Source organism: Toxotes jaculatrix, chromosome 17 (genome assembly GCF_017976425.1).
Source record: "Toxotes jaculatrix isolate fToxJac2 chromosome 17, fToxJac2.pri, whole genome shotgun sequence".
NCBI lineage: Eukaryota > Metazoa > Chordata > Actinopteri > Toxotidae > Toxotes > Toxotes jaculatrix.
Genome location: NC_054410.1, coordinates 12,499,835 through 12,518,704, shown reverse-complemented (window position 1 = coordinate 12,518,704; position 18,870 = coordinate 12,499,835). Strand labels below are relative to the sequence as shown.

Below are 18,870 nucleotides of genomic sequence, written 5' to 3'. Positions count from 1 at the left end.
AACTCTAATTGGATTACAGAAGCTTCAGCAATGTAGATCTCTGGATATTTATGGTGGTATCTTTTATATCTTTGACTTACTGATAGTAGACAGACTTATGGAAGTACATGGCACCACCTGATTTAATTTCATTTTATCTCCTTGGTTTGAGACAGTGGGAAATATTAATATCAGAGTAATGTGGATGTATTATTTTTATTAGCTTTTCTTGTCTATCTTACATGTCTTTGTAATGAATATTAGCTTAAATATCAATATAGTTTATTAGGGCTCCTTTTCAACAAAGTATTAGAGAACTATGAACTGAATTTGCACCTATACAGATTAACCATGTTGTTTAAACGGGAGTTTTGTTTTTTTCGTTGTGTTTGCAGTTTTACTCCAACCGCCAGGGGGCGACGTCGTCCACTTCGGTTGCCTCGCGCCTCAATCTTAACCTAAAGTTAAGTGGTGAGAGAGAGGCGCTGAACTGGAGGATGCGTTTACGCTAAACACGTGCAAGATGGAGAAGGTGTTCACCGCGGAACAGATTTCTGACTGGTTCACTTCAGGGACCACGTTTGCTAACATTAAACTTACAGAAGACGCGGTTGAAAGACAGTTCGATGAACCCGCGTCGAAAGAGACCAGGTGAGATAACCTGAGGCAAGGTTTATGGCCAGTTAGCTAAAGGTTGGCTAACCTCAAGCTAGCTAGCAATCTTGCTTCTCGCCTCTTCTGTGCCAGTAGTTTAAAAGTATATCATGCTACCGTTGTATTGCTTAAAATGCAACAGCAATAGCGCACACAATGTTTAAGGATGCCAACTTGTGTGGATGCAAAGTTTTAACCAACTTTTTTAGTATGTAAATTACCTGCACCTGTCTAAATTGAGGCAGGTGATTGACAAACATGGCGGCGGTGTGGCTGTGCCGATCATCATTTTATTTGCCTGCCACTAGCTCTATAGTGGCGCAAAATTAAAAAAAAAAATCATAATGGCTAATGTTTCTGAATTACAAACAGAGAAGCGAGCCAAGGTTTCTTTCTTTTTTTTCTTTTTTTTTTTTTTGTAATACTGCCCTTAGTCTGAAAACTTAATCATGTCAGAGGGAGCTAGTAACAGATGATAACGCATTTTAAAGCTGTAGCCAGGATTTTTAATTCTGATCACAAGTCTTCCTCTCTTCCCCTCAAACATACTGACCATTGACCAGATCTGTGATATGTAGTGAGTTATTTTCTGTATTTTCAAAATAGTAAACATCAGGATTTGCTTACTTTTCTTGGTTGGCTACCAAAGCAACTCTCAGTGTAAACCTGTGGGTTGGGACCCTCCAGAGGTGTCACTGGATAATTAACACGATAGGAAATAAGACCAAAAAAATTATATTACACACAATGTTTATTTGTTCAGACTTTTATCTTTGCATTTCTTTTTTTCCTTATTAACTACTTGATAATTTTAGGGCTCTAAAAACTTCAGATGAAACAATGTGAGACATGAATATCAGTCTTTGGTTGAACTTCTCAGAACTCATAAACATTTTCAGCCTGTGATGAGCTCTTACTGGTACCTATTACTTCAATTAAAGACTCACAAGCCACAAAGGTTGTGACACATTGGTCTACGTTGTGCATGTTTTCACATCCTGCGTCCATGTGACATCACTCGTACTACCTGACAATATGCCTTTTGTAATACGTCCTCAACCCTGCAAAGTCTAACAGGTTTTGTAATCAGGACTATGGAACACCACTCAGAAGTATGGGATTATAAAGAGCAGGCAGGCAGAAAACTAGCTCTTGCATTTTGGTCACAAACCCTGAAATGTCTAAAACTAATACAAATAATCAAGTTTTTGAATCTCATCTCCATGCTGAGGATGTGATGACTGTTTTTCCCTTTTGTCAAACACAACACCACAGACCTTTTGAGCAGTTTGTCCTCTCACAATGTAGTGCTGTATGCCCCTTTGGGTCTGAGAGGAACTGGATAGTAATAAGGAAGGTCCCAGTCCCTGTTGGCTATGAATGAACTGGAGTGTCGCATGGCCCGGTCCACATATCCAGAGATTGTTGGGATCTCCTCCCTTGGATGGTCTCCACAGTTGGGGACGGTAGGTGTGACAAAGCCCTGTTTCATCTTATAGCGGCTGGTCCAAACCTCCATTGGTCGGAGCTGTGCTGGCTGCACTGAGAGGTCGTCCTCCTCATCAAATTGCTTTTGGCTCAGGAAGTCCCTCAGCACCTGCTTGAAGACAGATGCTAGCTCCCAGGGCCGTATGTTGTTAGTGGCGAGCACTTCACGAAACCTGTGGAAAGATGCACATTTAATGAAACACTTGTTGAATTTTCAGGGAGTTTTCAACACAGGGTCAGCATCCCAGAATTTTAGCTGGGAGTTTTTAGTGTTTCTATATCTCACCAATTCTAAAATGTTAAACCTGTTTGCTGTTCCAGCTGTTCAGTCTCTTGTACTTTCAAGAATGACATATCGAGGACAACAGTCCGGATTTGTGGAAATGGTACAAACATTATAACACATATCTTATTAAATATGTTATTCTTTGGTAATGTGGTTATGTAAGCACACTCTAGTGACCTAGTGGTGAGTTTTATGGGAAATAAGTAAGTAGGTCACAGTTCTCAACCATGCAGAACAATTCTCCAGCCTTTTTTTTAATTTCATGGCTGACATAGAGATGATGAGAGGAAACCCCGGCAGTCTGGCTGCTCTCAGCCTTACAGGGCATCCTTCACCTTCACATGTTCACACCCTATATCGCCTGCCTCTGTGACAGTAACACATAATGGCTTTCTTGGCAGCTCGCTCTGCCTCCCTTTCCCTTTGGGTCTTCTCTGCTTTGCCTGCTGTCAGGCCTTGTGTTGATGCAGTAGCAGCTAGCCACTGTTGACAGCATACTAATGTGAGGTTGGAGCATGGCATGGCCACTACCAAACACCTGGAAAGGACGGTGGCTGCGTGGATAGGTGGGATCTGGGCACACAGGAACTCCAGTTGGTGTAGCTCTGATGTGGGGATGAGGGTCCGTAATCTGGGGTACTTCTGAAACCAGCGGAGGCCCAGGGCGCTGTGGGCCAGCCTGTGCTCTCGCTCCAGTTCCCTCGCCAGCTGCTCACGCTCCTCCACATGCCACAGGAGCTCTCTGATCAACATGCGGCTGGGCACAACCCCCGAGGTCTTAAGAGGTGGCGCTTCATCCTGAGTCTGCACTCTTGTCTCATGTGACCACTTCATCCAGTTGAACAGGGGCATGACAGTAACTGCAGACAGTTCTGAAAACTGAAAAGCAAGAAATCTTTGTCACTCTGGATCGTGAAGCCATTTTAAAGCATCTGAATATTCTGCAAGCAAAGTGCTAATTTTTCTCTAAGTGGCACCTACAAATGACAAGAGAACATTAGGGGATGTGACAGATTGTGCAAGGGCAGATAAAAAGTCTAATGAGAGAGAAAAATGGGAAGAGTAATGTTGGAAAAATCTTGGAAAAAAAAAATCTTGCAGTTGTACTAAAAGAGGGTCACATTTTCAGCTTGAAACACCATGATGAGAATTGTTTTAGACAATCGCAACCTCAAGTCTTAGTGAAGAAATTTGGTTTCTCATTTTATCCGTAACTGTGTAGCCCTATTATAATTTACACTTTAACAGCGACAGTGAAGGATGATAACCCTACAACTAAGCTGACCTCTCGTCTCTGCCTGATGAATGCTATGATTGCCTTCAGTTCAAGTCACACTAGGTCAAGCACAATGTCCCAGGTGTGTGTATTTGGTCTTTTTTTCAAGCTGATGGATTCAACACAGCTTCCACCTGGGATTCAGATGGATTACATAGCCTGCGGGGTCAGAGGTCAGCCACATCGAACACTTTACACATTGTAAGGTGGCAAAACAGTGCTTTCCTGGTGTCTGATTTGATTCCTGTTCGAAAGCACCAGAAATAATCAGTTCTTACACAACTGCGAGTCTTCCTGCATTTGCAGGATGGAGTTATCACACATCTGGCTGAAAATTGAAAGGAAAGATTTGTACTTACCAGTGAAGACTGCACAGCTGATGCTTTTGTGAGATATTCAGAAATTGGGCAAAGATGAGCTTTTCACTGAGTACAGTCTCCAGCTTCTTGTCAGTCCATGTAAACTTCATTCCTTCACTCGCTGTTGACTACGTCCCATGGTGTCAAATGTCATCAAAGCAGCACATTAATTGTGTGTCGGCAGCAATCCTCCAATGTCTTGTCTCTTGCAAGCGTTTCTTCCTCTTTGTGTTGTAGTTATTGTCTTATCCTTATCATCCCCCCCGCTGCTCCTGTCATGCAGACTTTTTCCAGGAGAGTTAGCCACACACTGCTAACTGACTAAGAGCTGTCACCTCTCCTCTCCTCTCCTCTCCTCTCACCCCACTCTCCTCTGTGCAGTGTGCAGCTTTGTTGTAAGGTCAGCTGCTTTGTAGCTTGCACGAAATGTGTGCATTGGAGAGAAAGGGAGAGGGCGAGAGTGCATGTGTGCGCACAAGCCGTGGGTGTGTTGTGTTTGAGCTCCTCTTAGTACTGTCAGAGTTTGTGCCTGCTGTTGCGATAAAATCCTCCCCTCACAAAGAGAAAGGGAGAGGCAGAGACAACTGGGAACGCTCTCCAGGCTACAGCGCTGTAGGCCTGGCCGAGCTGACCAGAGGGAAAGATGAGAGGAGGCAGAGACTCGGAGCAAAGTTAGACATGGCATTAAGATATGAAGTGAGCAGAGCTGCTGGTATTTTTACCCACTGTTAACTTACACTTGAAGTTTACTTTTAATTATAAACTCAGCGCAGAATTTGTGTTTTTAGAAATGATTATAAAAACATCTTCATGTCTAAGAATTGCTCTATTCTTGGTCTGTCTGGTGTGTTGTGTAGCATGAAGTGTTGCAGTACCCAGCATTATCCCCAACAGATAGGTAGCTTAGGTGATGACAACTAACAAGTTGCATTCAGAAATAAAACAAGCTGAAGAATGGTTACATTATATTCTTAACCTATTCATTGCTATCTAAAGTAACTGCAGAAGGAACGTCTGTCACATACGAAGAGAGAGAAGGAACCTTGTTGTCCCATATGAGCAGAACATAAATAGATTGCTGTGTGGTGTGTGATTTGAATGCAATGTCTTTGTAAAGTAAGGGAAAACTGGGGCAGAAAGGCTGATATTTTTACTGTTACTACACATATTGGCTTTTTAAATATCAAGTCATTATGATTTATGTGGCCCGACATCACAGCTTTTTCTCCCTAACAGGTTACTGGAGACGGTACTGGTTTAGACTTTATTGGGGTTGATCAACAGAGCCTCAAAAATTTTTCAGTGTTTATTTTGCTCCTTTTCAGACCATCAGAGATTCCTGATAAGGGCAGCCTGAAGAATGTGAACTCTGATGGAAGAAGGTTCCAAAAACCTGAACCTGCACGGAGTGAGTTTTAAACTCTGTTAGCTTTTTTCTGTCTTAAATCATGTCTACATACATGGTTAAGTGTACAGGAATTTGCTATAGACTGTTGAACACTGTATTTCTCCTGAATTTGAATCCTCAGGTACCCCTCCTCCTCCACTCCCCAGCTACCAGTACCCCAACTTGCCCATAACCAAAAACAGACAGGAGGTAAAAGTGTCCATGTGCCACATACACTCAACCATACAGCATGATGGTCTTTAAGTGCACACTCATCCTCCAGTAGTTCTTTTTCTTTTGCTCATGTTCAGAGTTTTACTGAAATTGTCACTATGTCCTCAGGACACTGGGACTTTTAAGCTTTTACTGTTTGTGCAAGATGAACTCAATCTTACTTGATGCTGCAGGACAACACCTAGCTTCAAATTCAGTGGACTACAAGTGGTGTGTGTGTGTGTGTGTGTGTATATATTTTATTTTCAGAGCTCATGCTGTCATTTAATCTGCACTTTCTTTATGCAGATTATAAAGTCTGGACTTCTAGTTTCAAATCAGCTTAGCACATCCATCTGCTCTACAATTTCATAACTTATTTAAAAAAATTTGTTTTTATTTCAGTGATATGGTACAAATGGGGTTTCTTTCTTTTTTTTGTTAACTGTGCATGTGTCTGTTTGTGTCTGTGTGTGTGTGTGCCTGCTTCCAGTTGATTTCCCTCATAGAAAACAACTCTGTAGTGATTATTCGAGGAGCCACAGGCAGTGGCAAGACCACCCAGCTGCCACAGTATATTCTGGACCACTACAATGAGAAAAATGCCTCGTGCAACATTGTGGTCACCCAGCCACGCAAAATCGGGGCCATCAGTATTGCTCGATGGGTTGCCACACAGCGCAAGTGCACCCTGGGTAGTCTGGTGGGATATCAGGTTGGTCTAACATTTAGATTGATTTACTAAAATTGTGCAGCGCAAATACATACATGTATGTATTTGCTCTTCGTTAACTGAGCATTGACCTGTAGTGGTTCGTCTTGATTAAGATTGCACAAAAAGCACTCATTACATCTCTCCCTCAGCTTAAAAGCGAGTTTTTGTGTGTGCGTTGTTGCCAGGGTGTCTGGCTGTGTTGTGCAGAGCTCTGAAACAGTGTGTCTAATAATAACTGTTGTCTCCTCCGCTCGGTGCAGACCTCTCGAGTTAAGGATGATGTCACTGAAAGTGGGAGCAATAATAAACAGTTGATGTTAGCAAGTGATAATAATGCTCAGTTTATGCAGCATAACCTGACCATTATGCTCTTTATTTGCTTAGGTGATTTTAAATTTTGGTCCTTTGTTCATCTGGAATATCTCTATTAGCTGTAAGGAGAGAGCTCTTTCCTTGTTCCCCTTTCGTATTCATGTCTTGGTTTATGAAAGTCATGCAGTCAGGGAATGGAAAGTTCTTTTGGGTTCAGTGTAGAGTCAGCAAACCAAAAAGTATTTCCCTGAGGTCAGACACAGGGTGGCAATGGATTTTATCTCAGCTCACCAGTATTTTCTCCAAAACCAATCAGAAGTAGTTATGTTGGCACCGCAGACATAAGACACTGGGAAAAAAAGTTTAGGCCTAAATCTATTGTAGAGGACGTTTACTGTCCTGTTCTCTCCTGTTCACCTTTCTGAGGCAGTAGAATAAAACTTCACTGATGGGAACCAAATGGGAGATGATATTTTTGTGTTTTACACGGCAGGAAGGCATGTCTGGATTTGCTACTGGAAAAATATATAGCAGAAGGTTGTTGGGTTGTAACTCAGTGAATCAAAAAGACAAATTATTCATGACCATGGTAAGGAAAGCAAAACAGAGGCGGTATGGCACTGCAGAAGGGCATCCCCCCCCAGGGAGACAGGGTGCTAATAGGAACATTATCTATGAGCTGATGTTCTCAGACGACAGGAGTTTGAGATAATTCCTAAGAGTAAGAAGTCCTAAACCTTTAGTGAGTGTAGTACAGATTTGTGTTGGACAGATTTACGGATTCAACTCAGTTTTTTTTCTGAAATTTGTATTTCAGGTTGGGTTGGAGAGGATGGCTACAGAGCACACCCGACTAATCTACATGACTACAGGAGTGATGCTGCAAAAACTGGTTTCAGCCAAGTGCCTCACAGAGTACTCCCACATCTTTGTAGATGAGGTGAAGATCATTTTAAATGTACATGTGCATTTCTCTGTTAACTGGTTCCTCAAATTTTGTGTTTGTTCTTTTTGGCTAGATCACAAACTGTTTAACAAGCTTGTATGTTGCATATTGAATCAAAATAAAATTCATTTGTGAGTAGGATGCACTTGTTTAATTCAAGTTCATCACCTTTCATTTTACTGTAATTATCTGTTGCATTGTGTCTGTCATATTTTGCTTTGCTGTAATCTACATTTGATTCTCCTGAAAGGGCATGGTTTAATTATTTGATCCTATTTTCTAATCAGTGATTCTTGACTGCTGGTTCTAAATGGAGCTGTTTAATGACTTTGCCTTTGCCCAAGGTTCATGAGCGCACTGAGGAGATGGACTTTCTCCTACTGGTTTTGAGAAAACTCCTACATTCCAACTCTCGTTACGTGAAGGTAATTGCTAGATCAAAGTAAACCTCCCTCGTCTCTACTCGTCAGTTGAACTCTCACTCATATTTTCTTTTTTTCCCAGATCATCCTCATGTCAGCCACCATTAACTGCAGACAGTTTGCTGAGTACTTCAGCACCACAGTTCGGGGCAAGATGAACCCAGCTTACGTGTTTGAAGTCGAGGGGGCACCGTATGCCATTGAGGAGTTTTATCTGGATGACCTCCAAAACCTGTTTCCATACAGGGTAATGAGATGGTAGTGTTTGGCTGAGGCTGCTCTTCTCTGTATTGTGAGGCCAAACAGTTTATGTCTACATATTTGTATTCTACTTCACTAGGTTGAGTCACCTCATCAGGATGACCCTTATATCCCAGCAGAGATGTACAGTCTTGCCATCAGTCTCATCCAGAGCTTTGACGAGATGGAGAGCAAAGATACAAGGTGAAGCCTTGGCGTCTTAGAATACTTAACTGCCAGGCTAGACACGTTGCTGTCCCCTGTTCAGTCATGTGTTGAAATGTGTGTGTGTGTGTGTGTGTGTGAGCAGCAAAGCTGAGAAAGGTGGCATGACTTCGTCAGAGAGAGGCAGTGTACTGGTTTTCCTTCCTGGTATATACGAGATAAGCTACATGCAGGAGGCTTTGGTCAAGCTGGTCCACAAGAAGTGAGCTTTTGAGTTCTATCTCTGTGTTCAGTCTTTCTCTGTGACTAATACCTGTTGCCCTTTTTCTCTAAATTGCTCTAAAATTTCTGTAAAATTCATAGGACTTGTTTACCTACATTATCTTTTTACTTGTGAAAAATATAAACTGTTGTTTATATATTTACAGTTACGAAGAATAGACTTCTGTTTTTCAGATTGCAGGTTTATCCTCTCCACTCCAGCGTGACTCTGGAGGAGCAGAATGATGCGTTTCTGTCCCCTGTCCCTGGATACAGGAAGGTGAAAACAGTTTATTTTTATTCTGTCTCACGTGTTTTCTTAGTACCTGCTGTACTGAAGATCTTTTCATCTTCACAGGTCATTCTTTCCACCAACATTGCAGAGAGTTCGGTGACTGTTCCGGATGTCAAATATGGTGGTCGTTTTTTTCCCTTTTACCTTAATGAATGGTAGGATGATGACTCTTTTTTTTTTTAATTTTTAATTGGTATTGGTTCTTTTTTTTGTCATCTCAGTGATTGACTTCTGCCTGACCCGTCATTTGGTCTGTGACCAAGATACCAATTATCAGTCTTTGTGTCTCACCTGGGCATCCAAAACCAACTGCAACCAGCGGAGGGGTATAGCAACTACAGCCCAGAACTTTAACTGCAAGGTATGTCTCTTCATTCCTTGCCGCTCTCTCTTATTTCCTCTCTCTCTGTCAGGTCGGGCAGGACGAGTGTCAAAGGGCTACTGTTACCGTCTTGTCACCAAAGAGTTCTGGAAGAATGGAATCCCAGACTACATGATCCCTGAGATGCTGGTAAGTGAACAAGTTCAAAAACCAGAAATTAGTTTTTGTTTTTTTGGTTTTTTTTTGCAGATTTGATCATGTCTCTGTCTGTGCCATCCTATTTGCTTTCCTCTCAGCTTGCCCCATTGGCCACCATCATGCTGAAGGTGAAGCTGCTGGACATGGGAGATCCCCGCTCCCTCCTCTCAACAGCCCTCTCACCTCCCAGCCTTGGCGACATAGTGAGAACCGTGCTCCAACTCAAAGAGGTCAGTAAAAAGATGGCAGATTGATGATTCTTCCCTCAGAGAGTCATTAATGTCTAGTCAAGTATGTATGAATTTGTGGCTGTAATGATGACTGTTATGTATTCAGGCGGGCAGCTGACCACTCAGCTCTGTCACAGCATATTAGACCTGAAGTTCTCTCACAGGAGCTTTGCGTCAGCCAGTGTTAGGACTGTCAGGTCTGTTAGGTGAGAGTAATGTAGTGCAGTCTTGTTTTGTTTCTGTCACTGATAAACTAAAAAACATTTCACCAATATAGTTTGTATATATATTTGTCTTACAGCCTTATAAGTCTCATAAGTTTTGTCTAAATTGTTAAATATTCAGGTATGGTAAGGTTTAAGATTTGTTTAGTGGTATAAATAAAGCCTGTAGTCTTGACCCTAGTTGGGTGTTTTATTTTGCAGATGGGTGCACTGTCTGTGAAAAGTGATGGCAGTTATCAAAATGAGGATGCCGAGCTAACATTTCTGGGTCGAGTGCTGGCCCACTTGCCGGTGGACCCGTACCTGGGCAAGTTGATTGTCCTGGGCCACGTCTTTGGCTGCCTGGACGAGTGCCTCATCATTGGTCAGTCTGTTACTGTACATCTGGAACTGGCCTCAGTTATCCCATATGTACTTGTATACACTCATGTAGACATAGATTAGTCAACAAATCTGTTGTGTGTGTGCATGAAACATGTTTTTGTGAGAGTGTCTTTGTTACATCCTCAGCTGCAGCGCACTCTCTGAAGAGTTTCTTTGCCATACCGTCCATGCAGCAGCTTGCTGGCCACAGGTGAGTCACATCCAGTAGCTGCAGGCTGTCAGTATAGATATAGTTTTTGTGTGTCAACAAAGTGGCACAGGATGTTGGAGTCCAGACCCCTCTATTGACTGTTGACTCACTTTTATATCTTTAGTCCCATCACAATGTTCTGTGGCTAATGAGATGCCTTGTAGTAGAAAACAGATGCTCACAGTCCAAACAGGATGCCCTCCCTTGTGGGCGTACAAAATGATATATAAAATAAGTAAATAAATAAATGAAAGTGTGTGGTCATTAAAAGGTCTCTGTCATACCATGTCCGGCTGCCCATTTAGGGTTCTCTTTAAGTCCTTGTGTCCCTTAGAAAGTTCTGTTTTGCTAAAACAGAAAACAAACCGTTTTTCTTGCAGTGGCCATGTAGACGCCTAGAAGGTCCATGCTGCAAACTGCAACATGTTTTCATCAGGCTACTTTCAGACCAGAGACTGGTTCTGTGCATTTCATCTGTTTTCCATGTGCACTCAACAGTATTTGTCATTCCAGGAGCAAGTTGGCCTTTGCCCGTGGCACACCAAGTGACTCCATAGCTTTTGTCAATGCCTACAAGGTAATGTGTTTGATGCCTAGTCAGTACCAAGTTGTCGTGTTCAATGGATTTACATATTTGCCTAATGGCTGTTGTTTTCAAAACCCTTCCCTATTGTCTCACTGTTAGGCATGGCAGTCATCCAAAAAGAGAGGTCAGCTGAGACACCCAAAGGTGAACAAAACAACTACCAAACATGAGCTCAAACAGAGTAAAAAAACAAAACAAAACATAAAAATACTCTGATTTGATTTTTTATAGCTTGAAAAGAAGAATGTTTTACTTGTGTCGTGCGGAGCCATCCCTTTGATACTCCACAGTTAGTCATCTTAAATCATTTTTGTGATTGCCATTGTTAATGAATCGGCATAGTACTGTGTGAACATAAAGCACAGCACTATAGCGCACAGAGCAGTTGCCAAGGAAAAGTAGATGCGATGAGCGTGATGTTTCTTTGCCTTTGCTGCTTTTTCCTCTTAGGACGAGCTGGACTGGGGAAAAGAGAACTTCATTCAGATCAAGAGGATCAGGGAGGTACAGAGACGAAGCAGAGAGCTGGGTCACACAAGTTCATGGAGACACTTTACAGGATGACTTTTTCTTCGCCCAGTCTAGTCTAGCACTTAGCAACACGTTATTCCTGAATGAATGTTATTCCTGCAGTTTTGTAGTCATGTGTTACCAAGATTGCAGCTTCCCTACATTGAGTTAATGACAGTCTGTTGTAAATATGTCATTTCTATAAAGCTGTTGTTTTTCAGTAGCAATTGTACAGCCAACCTGAAACTTTCATATAATTATCTGTGAGCCTTTATTGGCAAGGATGGATTTTAAAAACAGTAACTTATTTTAAAGTTGTTATTCAAGTTTCATGACTGATTTTAGAAAAGTTGATCCTAGCCTGTTGGTGCACAGTTGACTGTTTTCTTATGTATCCGTAAAAATATCATCATCCCGTCTTAATGAGCTAATCGTTTGAAATTAAGCTGTTCGAAAGATTTTGTGGTCCAGACCTCCTCTTCAACACACTGTCCAGGTTGCAGAGCTGTATGAGGACCTGAAGAAGCGTGTGGCCCAGTTCAATATGCATGTGCAGGAGAATAATGAACCATCAGACTACACCAGCACACACAGGCAGAAGTTCATTCTTCAGGTGAGAGCCAGTGCTGGACAGGATGGGCTGTACATAACGTAAATGATTTCCCAGGTCTAAGTGTAGTCGTACAGTGTACACCTCATTGGAGTGAGTAACTATTCAGTTGTGTAATCACACACCTAAATGTCCGTTTGTTTGAGACTGCACCTGTCTCTGTCGTAGATGGTCATTGCTGGTGCCTGCTACCCCAGCTACTTCATACAGGGGGAAATAGATGAAGACTTGGCCTCCAGAGAATTAAGTGGCTTCAACCCCAGAACAGCAGTGATGGTATAACCCTTAGTGTTGGCAGCCAGGAACTGATAAGCAGAACTTTAGTATCAATCAACAGAAATACATAGAAAATAGGGATCTTGTAATTGTAACATCTGACGATGTCTTGTGTCCAGGTGAGGAACCTCCCTCCGTACAGTTTCCTGTACTACAAGCAGCTGCAGTCTCTGTTCCGCCTCTGTGGACAGGTCAAATACATTTCCTTTGAGAGCTCCAGGTAAATGTAGGCAAATTTGACAAAAAAAACTTCAAAACCTCAGAACTTTTTCTGTATTATCCTTTTTTTAAAAAAAAAAAATCAAGAACCTAAAATTGCACACTCATTATTATCTTACTCTGTGTGTGTGTGTTCTCACACTCAGAGCGTACGTGGAGTTCTACAGGACATCTCAAGACTCGGTGCTGCCTGAGGTGTTCCTTGCCCTCCTTCTGGCCCAGCAGAGGTCTCCCATGGAGCTGTCTGTTTACCCCATTGAAGAAATAGAAAAATGTGCTGGGAAAAGAAACATAGCTCACATGAAATATTCACGGTACGGCTCTAATGTTTTTGGTCACCGTGGATTTTACTCTAGTGTCACTGTCAGGAAAAATCTTGATTAGACCGAAAAATCTTAATCCTAATTATAAACCTATATTGAACCTCACTTCTCTCCCTATCTGAGCGAGTGAAATCTGTTGCAGTATTAATTTGAAAAATTATTAACGTGATCACAGAGGGGAAAAAAAAAAAATTCATATGAGCACAAAGGCTTGGCTGTGTGTGTCTTTTGAGGGCTGAGACCGTCTTTTTGGAAAGTGGAGCCCCAGCACTACAGGCTGCATTGGTCAGTGCCCCTGCACTGAGCCTTAATGTAATCTGACATCCTAGCACTCTGCATGACTTTCCACAGCAATCACTTTGACTCAGAGAGGGCAGGTTTTAGGCAGACACAGCACCAGCTTCTTCCTACCTCCCTCTGGGAGGTGGGAGATTGGGGGAGGGGAGGGGAGGGGGTCTGCACAGCATATTACGAGATATCCAAGAAAAATGCAGCTCACAGACTATTCTCCTTTATTACTTTCTCTTTAACAGTGATATGTCCACCTAACTAAAAATGTTGGCATGTTTAATGCTCTACTCGAACAAGGAACTGGATTCAGGTCCACATACTGACAAGCATGTACCATGGTACTTGGAAAAAGCATTGCATCAGTTGTTGTGGTCAGTAGTAAACACTGAAAAACTTGTATGTTTGTAAGTTAACTTTTGATTTAGCCTTCCCCCGTGAACACTTGCCGGACAGCTCTGTTAACTCATTAAAGTAATGTGATGTTGTGACACTCATCGTCAAAGCAGCAATAAACAGTTTGACACCTCGTTCACAGTGTGAGCAGAGTGAAAATGAATGTGCACATCATGTTAAAGTCCAGTCCTCTGTGTGCCATTTCTGTGCAGAGTGAATGCAGACTTCCAGAGCCAGTCTGTCTGCCCAGTGGGAGTGGTGAGCAGCACCATTGACCCAGACAAGCTACCCCCCAAACGCTTGTTTGTGGTCAACATCACAGAGGTCGGTCCTCTGCTTTTCACTTTGGTGTGACTAATTTCAAAAGAGAGACAGTGGAAAAACACCCTGAAAGCCATCTGCTGGGTTTTTGACTAAATGTCTGAATCTTTAATACATGTGTCCTCTCTTAACTTTCTGCTGTAGGTGGTGGAGGTGGGACACTTCTGGGGTTTCCAGGCGGATGAAGCCAGCTTGGAGAAGCAGCGCCACCTGACCGCTGACATTAACATGCGTACACTGCATCCTGTAGCTGTGTCACTCTACCCCAACCTGCTGTGTCTGGCTCCTTACTCTGAGACCAATGAGCAGAGCCAGTACTACCGTGCCAAGATCCTGCACATACGTGGCAATACAGTGGAGGTGAATATTTCTCACACACTGCAGTTCTATTGTCAAGATGTAGTAAGACAAGGTGCCAGGAAAAGAAATCTCTGCTAAAGACGTGGAGTTAGTGAAAAAAAACACAAAGAAAAGAAAAATATAAGTACAAGTCTGCTAAAATTATAGCGTCACTTGCCAGAACTGGTAGTGGTCAAGTTAAGTGTGTGTATTTTGTATTTATACAGACAACTCAGCATTTTTGTATTGTAAAAACATCTCATGAACTAAAGGGATTTACATCAAAATACATATACAGACCAAAGGGGTAGTGGCCTCCAGGTCTTCAGTCTTGTAACTCTGAAAACTGAACCTGAATGTCAACCCCTGACATGAAAAACAAAACAGAGGGAAATCATAACAGGAGTGTGTGATAGCAGCTGTTCATATCACCTGATGTACTGGAGAACAGCATGATTCCTGTCGTTCTCTAGGTGTTCTTCGTGGACTTTGGCAACACAGAGGTTGTTGCCTGCAGCAGCCTCAGAGAGCTCCCTTCTGACCTCCTGTCTCACCCTTTCCAGGTAGCATTACTATGAGTAGCACGATTTTTCTGTAAAGACACACTAACCCCGTTCCACTGCTTAAAAACCTTAAACAAATACTTAAACACTCTGCTCGTGGTCTCAGGCTCAGGAGTTCCAAGTTATTGAAATGCGTCCTTCAGCCCAGTCCATCATCCTGGGGAACCAGTGGAGCAGCCGAGCCCGCAACTGCTTCATCACGTTGGTGAAGAGCAAGTCACTCATTGTGTCGCTGTACTCCATCCTCCACAACGTAATGCGCGTCGAGCTGCTGATCAACACAGAGACAACAAACACCAGCGTGGTGGACATCTTGGTGGAGGAAGGACATGCTACGAGGGCCGAAGAGAGTTTTGATTCCAAGGTGACAAAACATTTGGGAGCTCTAGGTGGCCTACATATAATGTGTTGGGCATTGTGGAGTATAAGAGAAAAAAAAGAAACACGCTCTACTTAAAGTGATAGCTCATCTGAAATGTCTGAAAGCAGAATTTGTTTTTAAGGAAAAATATCTCAGCCCTGTCCAGATGTCTGATCTTTGTGTTCTCTTTCAGCAAAACCACGAGGGACTGATGTCCCTGTACAGGGACATGGAAACAGGTACATATGTCCCCAACGCTGCCAGCAGCTCCTGGCATGATCGCAAGAAAGAGGAGAAAGACCTCATTGATAACCTGCTGGCTCATTTTTCCAAAAACAGCCAGTCCTTATCAAAGACTAAGGCAAGATGCACTGCATTTACATAATATTTTCATATTATGAAAATATTCTGCTATGCAAACAATTGATTGCATAGCACTTTTCAAAAACAGTGTCATAGAGAACTTTACCAATCTAAAGGCAGGGGCAGGGATTAAAAACATTTGTAAAATATACAGTCAGTTAAACACAGCTTTTGTATCAAAATGGGTTTGTGTGTTTGAGATGTGTATATTTTGGTATTGGTTGGATGATGCTTTTGTCCAGGAGATGGAGCCATTACAGCGGCTCAGTACATGTGTTGCTGTCGACTCAGTGCCACACCCATTCTGTCTGACAGAACAATGACAGGGTGACCACAGCTCTGAATCGCAATAACCAATGGATGCATGAATACATGCATCAGGTGATGTCTGACTGCTGCCTTCTCTCTGACACCATAGGTGCGTCTGCATGGGCCAAGCAGTCCTCACAAGATCAACTTCCAGAGTTTGAGCCGCAAGACCTACTACAAGTAAGCACTACGTGCACCAAGACCAAATTAAACTTGCAGGATTTCACTGCTCATGACTGTGTCCTCCTCCAGGACAGTGTGTGTGGAGAGGAGCAGCATCAACTCCCTGGCCCTGAATGAAAACCCTCACTACAAACATGAGAGGATGCTGGTGGCCAGGACTGTGTCAGTCAGCTCCACAGGTACCACATACGAAATCCTGTCTTAGATATGAACTCACTATTTTGCAGCTTAAAACACAACTCATCAGCATTTTAATGTGAACAATGGATCATATGATGGGAAAGGGGTTACTAGACGTGACATGTACACAGATACACAGAGATGTCAGCCAGCTTTGCAGCCCCCCCCTCACCTCTGCAGAGCTTTCCAGCAGCAGGAAGCTGTGTTCAGCAGAACAGCTGTGATAAACCCACTGTACACCACCTGTCCAGCACCAGACGACAAACAGGCAAAGTTAGCAGCTCTGTGGTGAATAGGCTGAGGATCCAGATATGTTTTTTTTTTTTTTTTCTGAGGATTCGGTTTGAGTAGTGGACTTAACATTTGTCAGGTGGCCAGAAACACAACTCAAAATGACTGCTAATGTAGCTTCCAGCTGCTGAATTTGAAAAGCACACATGTATCAGGTCAACTTTATAAAGGCCGGAATAAGCCTGTTTTTCAGCTTGTTGTCTTCTTCTTCTTCCAAATGTCAAAATCAGTTATTGTGGCTTTAAGTGTGTGTTTGTGTTGCAGGTACACACATTCTCCTGAAGGATACCTCACTAATGCCCGACATTCCCGGACTTCCTGCGCTCATTACAATGCTCTTCACCCCAGTCATGGAGTTGCGGTTCGTTAGACACAGGCTTACCACTGTACACCTTAAACATGACGCAATCAAAAAGCTGTGTTTTTATATGTATATATATATATGGGTTTGTTTTTTTTAGCACTAATGAGGAGAGGACCTGCTACACCGGTGCCCTCTGTGGGCTGGGTTGGAGCAGTGAAACACAGGGCATCCTACCTGAGCACGACATTGAACTCGCCTTTGACGTCAAGTTTGATGTTGAGGACATCACTGAGGTAACAGCTGTCACCAGAGGCAGAGAGACAGATGTGTTGTGCCTGACAGAGGGCAGGAACACACATTAGTTCCCTCGGATCCGTGTCACTCATTTGCTTTATCTTACTGTCTGACAGGTGATTTTCAACTTTTTTCCACCTCACATTCAGCTGGTTTGCGCTTCCTTGCATGTCAGTAGTCCCTGAAATGTATATGGAGGAAAAGGTGTTTCTCCAAAGTGTTACTGAATGCATGAACAGGAAGAGAGGACAAATTTCATCACAGAATCTAAATAAAATTTCTCACTGTTTTTTTTTTTGTCTCAGTATCTCAACAGCTAAAAATATATCATAAATAAATCTGGGTGAAAATATCTGTGATAAACTCAAGAACATGTTGTACATGGCACTTGTGTGCTAATGATCTACAGCACTGGGTCTTGTGTCTGTTATTACAATACTTCAGTGACGCTACCACATGATGTACCGTTGTCTTTTGTGTATTGATGGGTTAGTTCTGTGTTTTCTTTCTTTTTTCAGATAAATGCTTTACGACTGGCCATAAACCATCTGGTGTGTGACGGGCCCAGTGGCACTGTGCATCTGGGGCTCGACAGGATCCGCCACCTGCAGGAGGACTGTCGGGATCGCCTCATTAGGTCTCACACACACACACACACACCCCTACAGAAATAAATCAATTATATAAAGTGTGTGTGTGCATGTATTACTCTATGTATATATTGTGCAATGTAGACTGTTCACCAAGTCACCCCCAAGGGAAGCTGTCACTCAGGTGTGCTACGAGAATCTGGAGAAATGGAACCAGGTATGTTACACTGGTGCTCCTTCATCCATTTCTACGACTTTACATTTGACCATCGGCTCTTAACTCACATGAGTTGTGTCGTTTTAAACACATTTTAGTTCTTTGTGGTTTAAAGTTTGTGTACTGGTCCTGCAGGCGGATCCCTCCCTGAAGATGGATATCGTGGAGCCTGGAGGTGGAAAGATGAGAAATGTTCTCTTTCAGCCACATCCTGTCATTCTCCTCAACACTTAAAAAGGCACTGTGATCCTTGCATTTATGCTGAACTGATTCCAGTGTAGTAATACTAGCAGTTGCCAGGAAGTTTAATTCAGTTATTTTAGTTATTATATAAGTTATATAAGTTTTATGGTTTTTTTATGTTCCGATAGAACAGTGGCTTTCAGCAGCAGAGAAAAATCCTCAGTCCTGTCTTTGTTGTTTGCAGTTAGTGCTGAAGTACTTTCCCCCTGTTTAAACAGGTGACAGTTCATAAGAAATATACATATTTGCCCTGTATAGCTTATTCTGACTTTGTTTCAGCAGTGGGCCATTAAAAATAGTTGTTTGCAACAGATGTGGCTTGTCAGTCAGTGTTCATTCAAACATAGGCTCACTGTGACCTAAGAGTCAAGTTAAATTTGTCACTACAGCACGCACACACACACAATCTTAACTCCTACAACTAGAGGTGTGTCTGCCAGAATTCACTGGCCTGTATTTATAGCTCTTTCCAAGTCTCCCATCCAAAGTGTTATCACCTTAAACTTAGCTGTGGTGTCATACACAGATTCATCTTCACCAACCTCACGCCGTCTTATG

At 42.6% G+C, this 18,870-nt stretch overlaps 2 protein-coding genes across 2 annotated transcripts; one reads left to right on the top strand and one right to left on the bottom strand.

Moving 5' to 3' along the window:
* Positions 1–502: 502 nt before the first annotated feature.
* On the top strand, positions 503–18,435 carry tdrd9 (tudor domain containing 9). Its single transcript, XM_041060934.1, has 35 exons — positions 503–630; positions 5,368–5,450; positions 5,572–5,639; positions 6,136–6,357; positions 7,487–7,609; positions 7,960–8,040; positions 8,120–8,284; positions 8,378–8,481; positions 8,585–8,704; positions 8,899–8,983; positions 9,062–9,119; positions 9,220–9,324; positions 9,412–9,509; positions 9,617–9,748; positions 10,174–10,336; positions 10,483–10,546; positions 11,060–11,123; positions 11,232–11,276; positions 11,583–11,636; positions 12,139–12,255; positions 12,421–12,528; positions 12,648–12,748; positions 12,894–13,061; positions 13,967–14,078; positions 14,220–14,435; positions 14,888–14,977; positions 15,084–15,341; positions 15,532–15,699; positions 16,120–16,190; positions 16,263–16,372; positions 16,929–17,025; positions 17,126–17,261; positions 17,781–17,899; positions 17,997–18,069; positions 18,205–18,435. Exons 1-35 carry the CDS (start codon positions 503–505, stop codon positions 18,301–18,303), a joined length of 4,005 nt encoding a protein of 1,334 aa, XP_040916868.1. The 3' UTR covers positions 18,304–18,435.
* Positions 1,728–3,259, bottom strand: rd3l (RD3 like). The gene is made up of 2 exons (XM_041060936.1): positions 2,946–3,259; positions 1,728–2,294 (listed from the first exon to the last, which is right to left on the bottom strand). The coding sequence occupies exons 1-2, from the start codon at positions 3,257–3,259 to the stop codon at positions 1,931–1,933; spliced, it is 678 nt and encodes a 225-aa protein (XP_040916870.1). The 3' UTR covers positions 1,728–1,930.
* Positions 18,436–18,870: the final 435 nt, after the last annotated feature.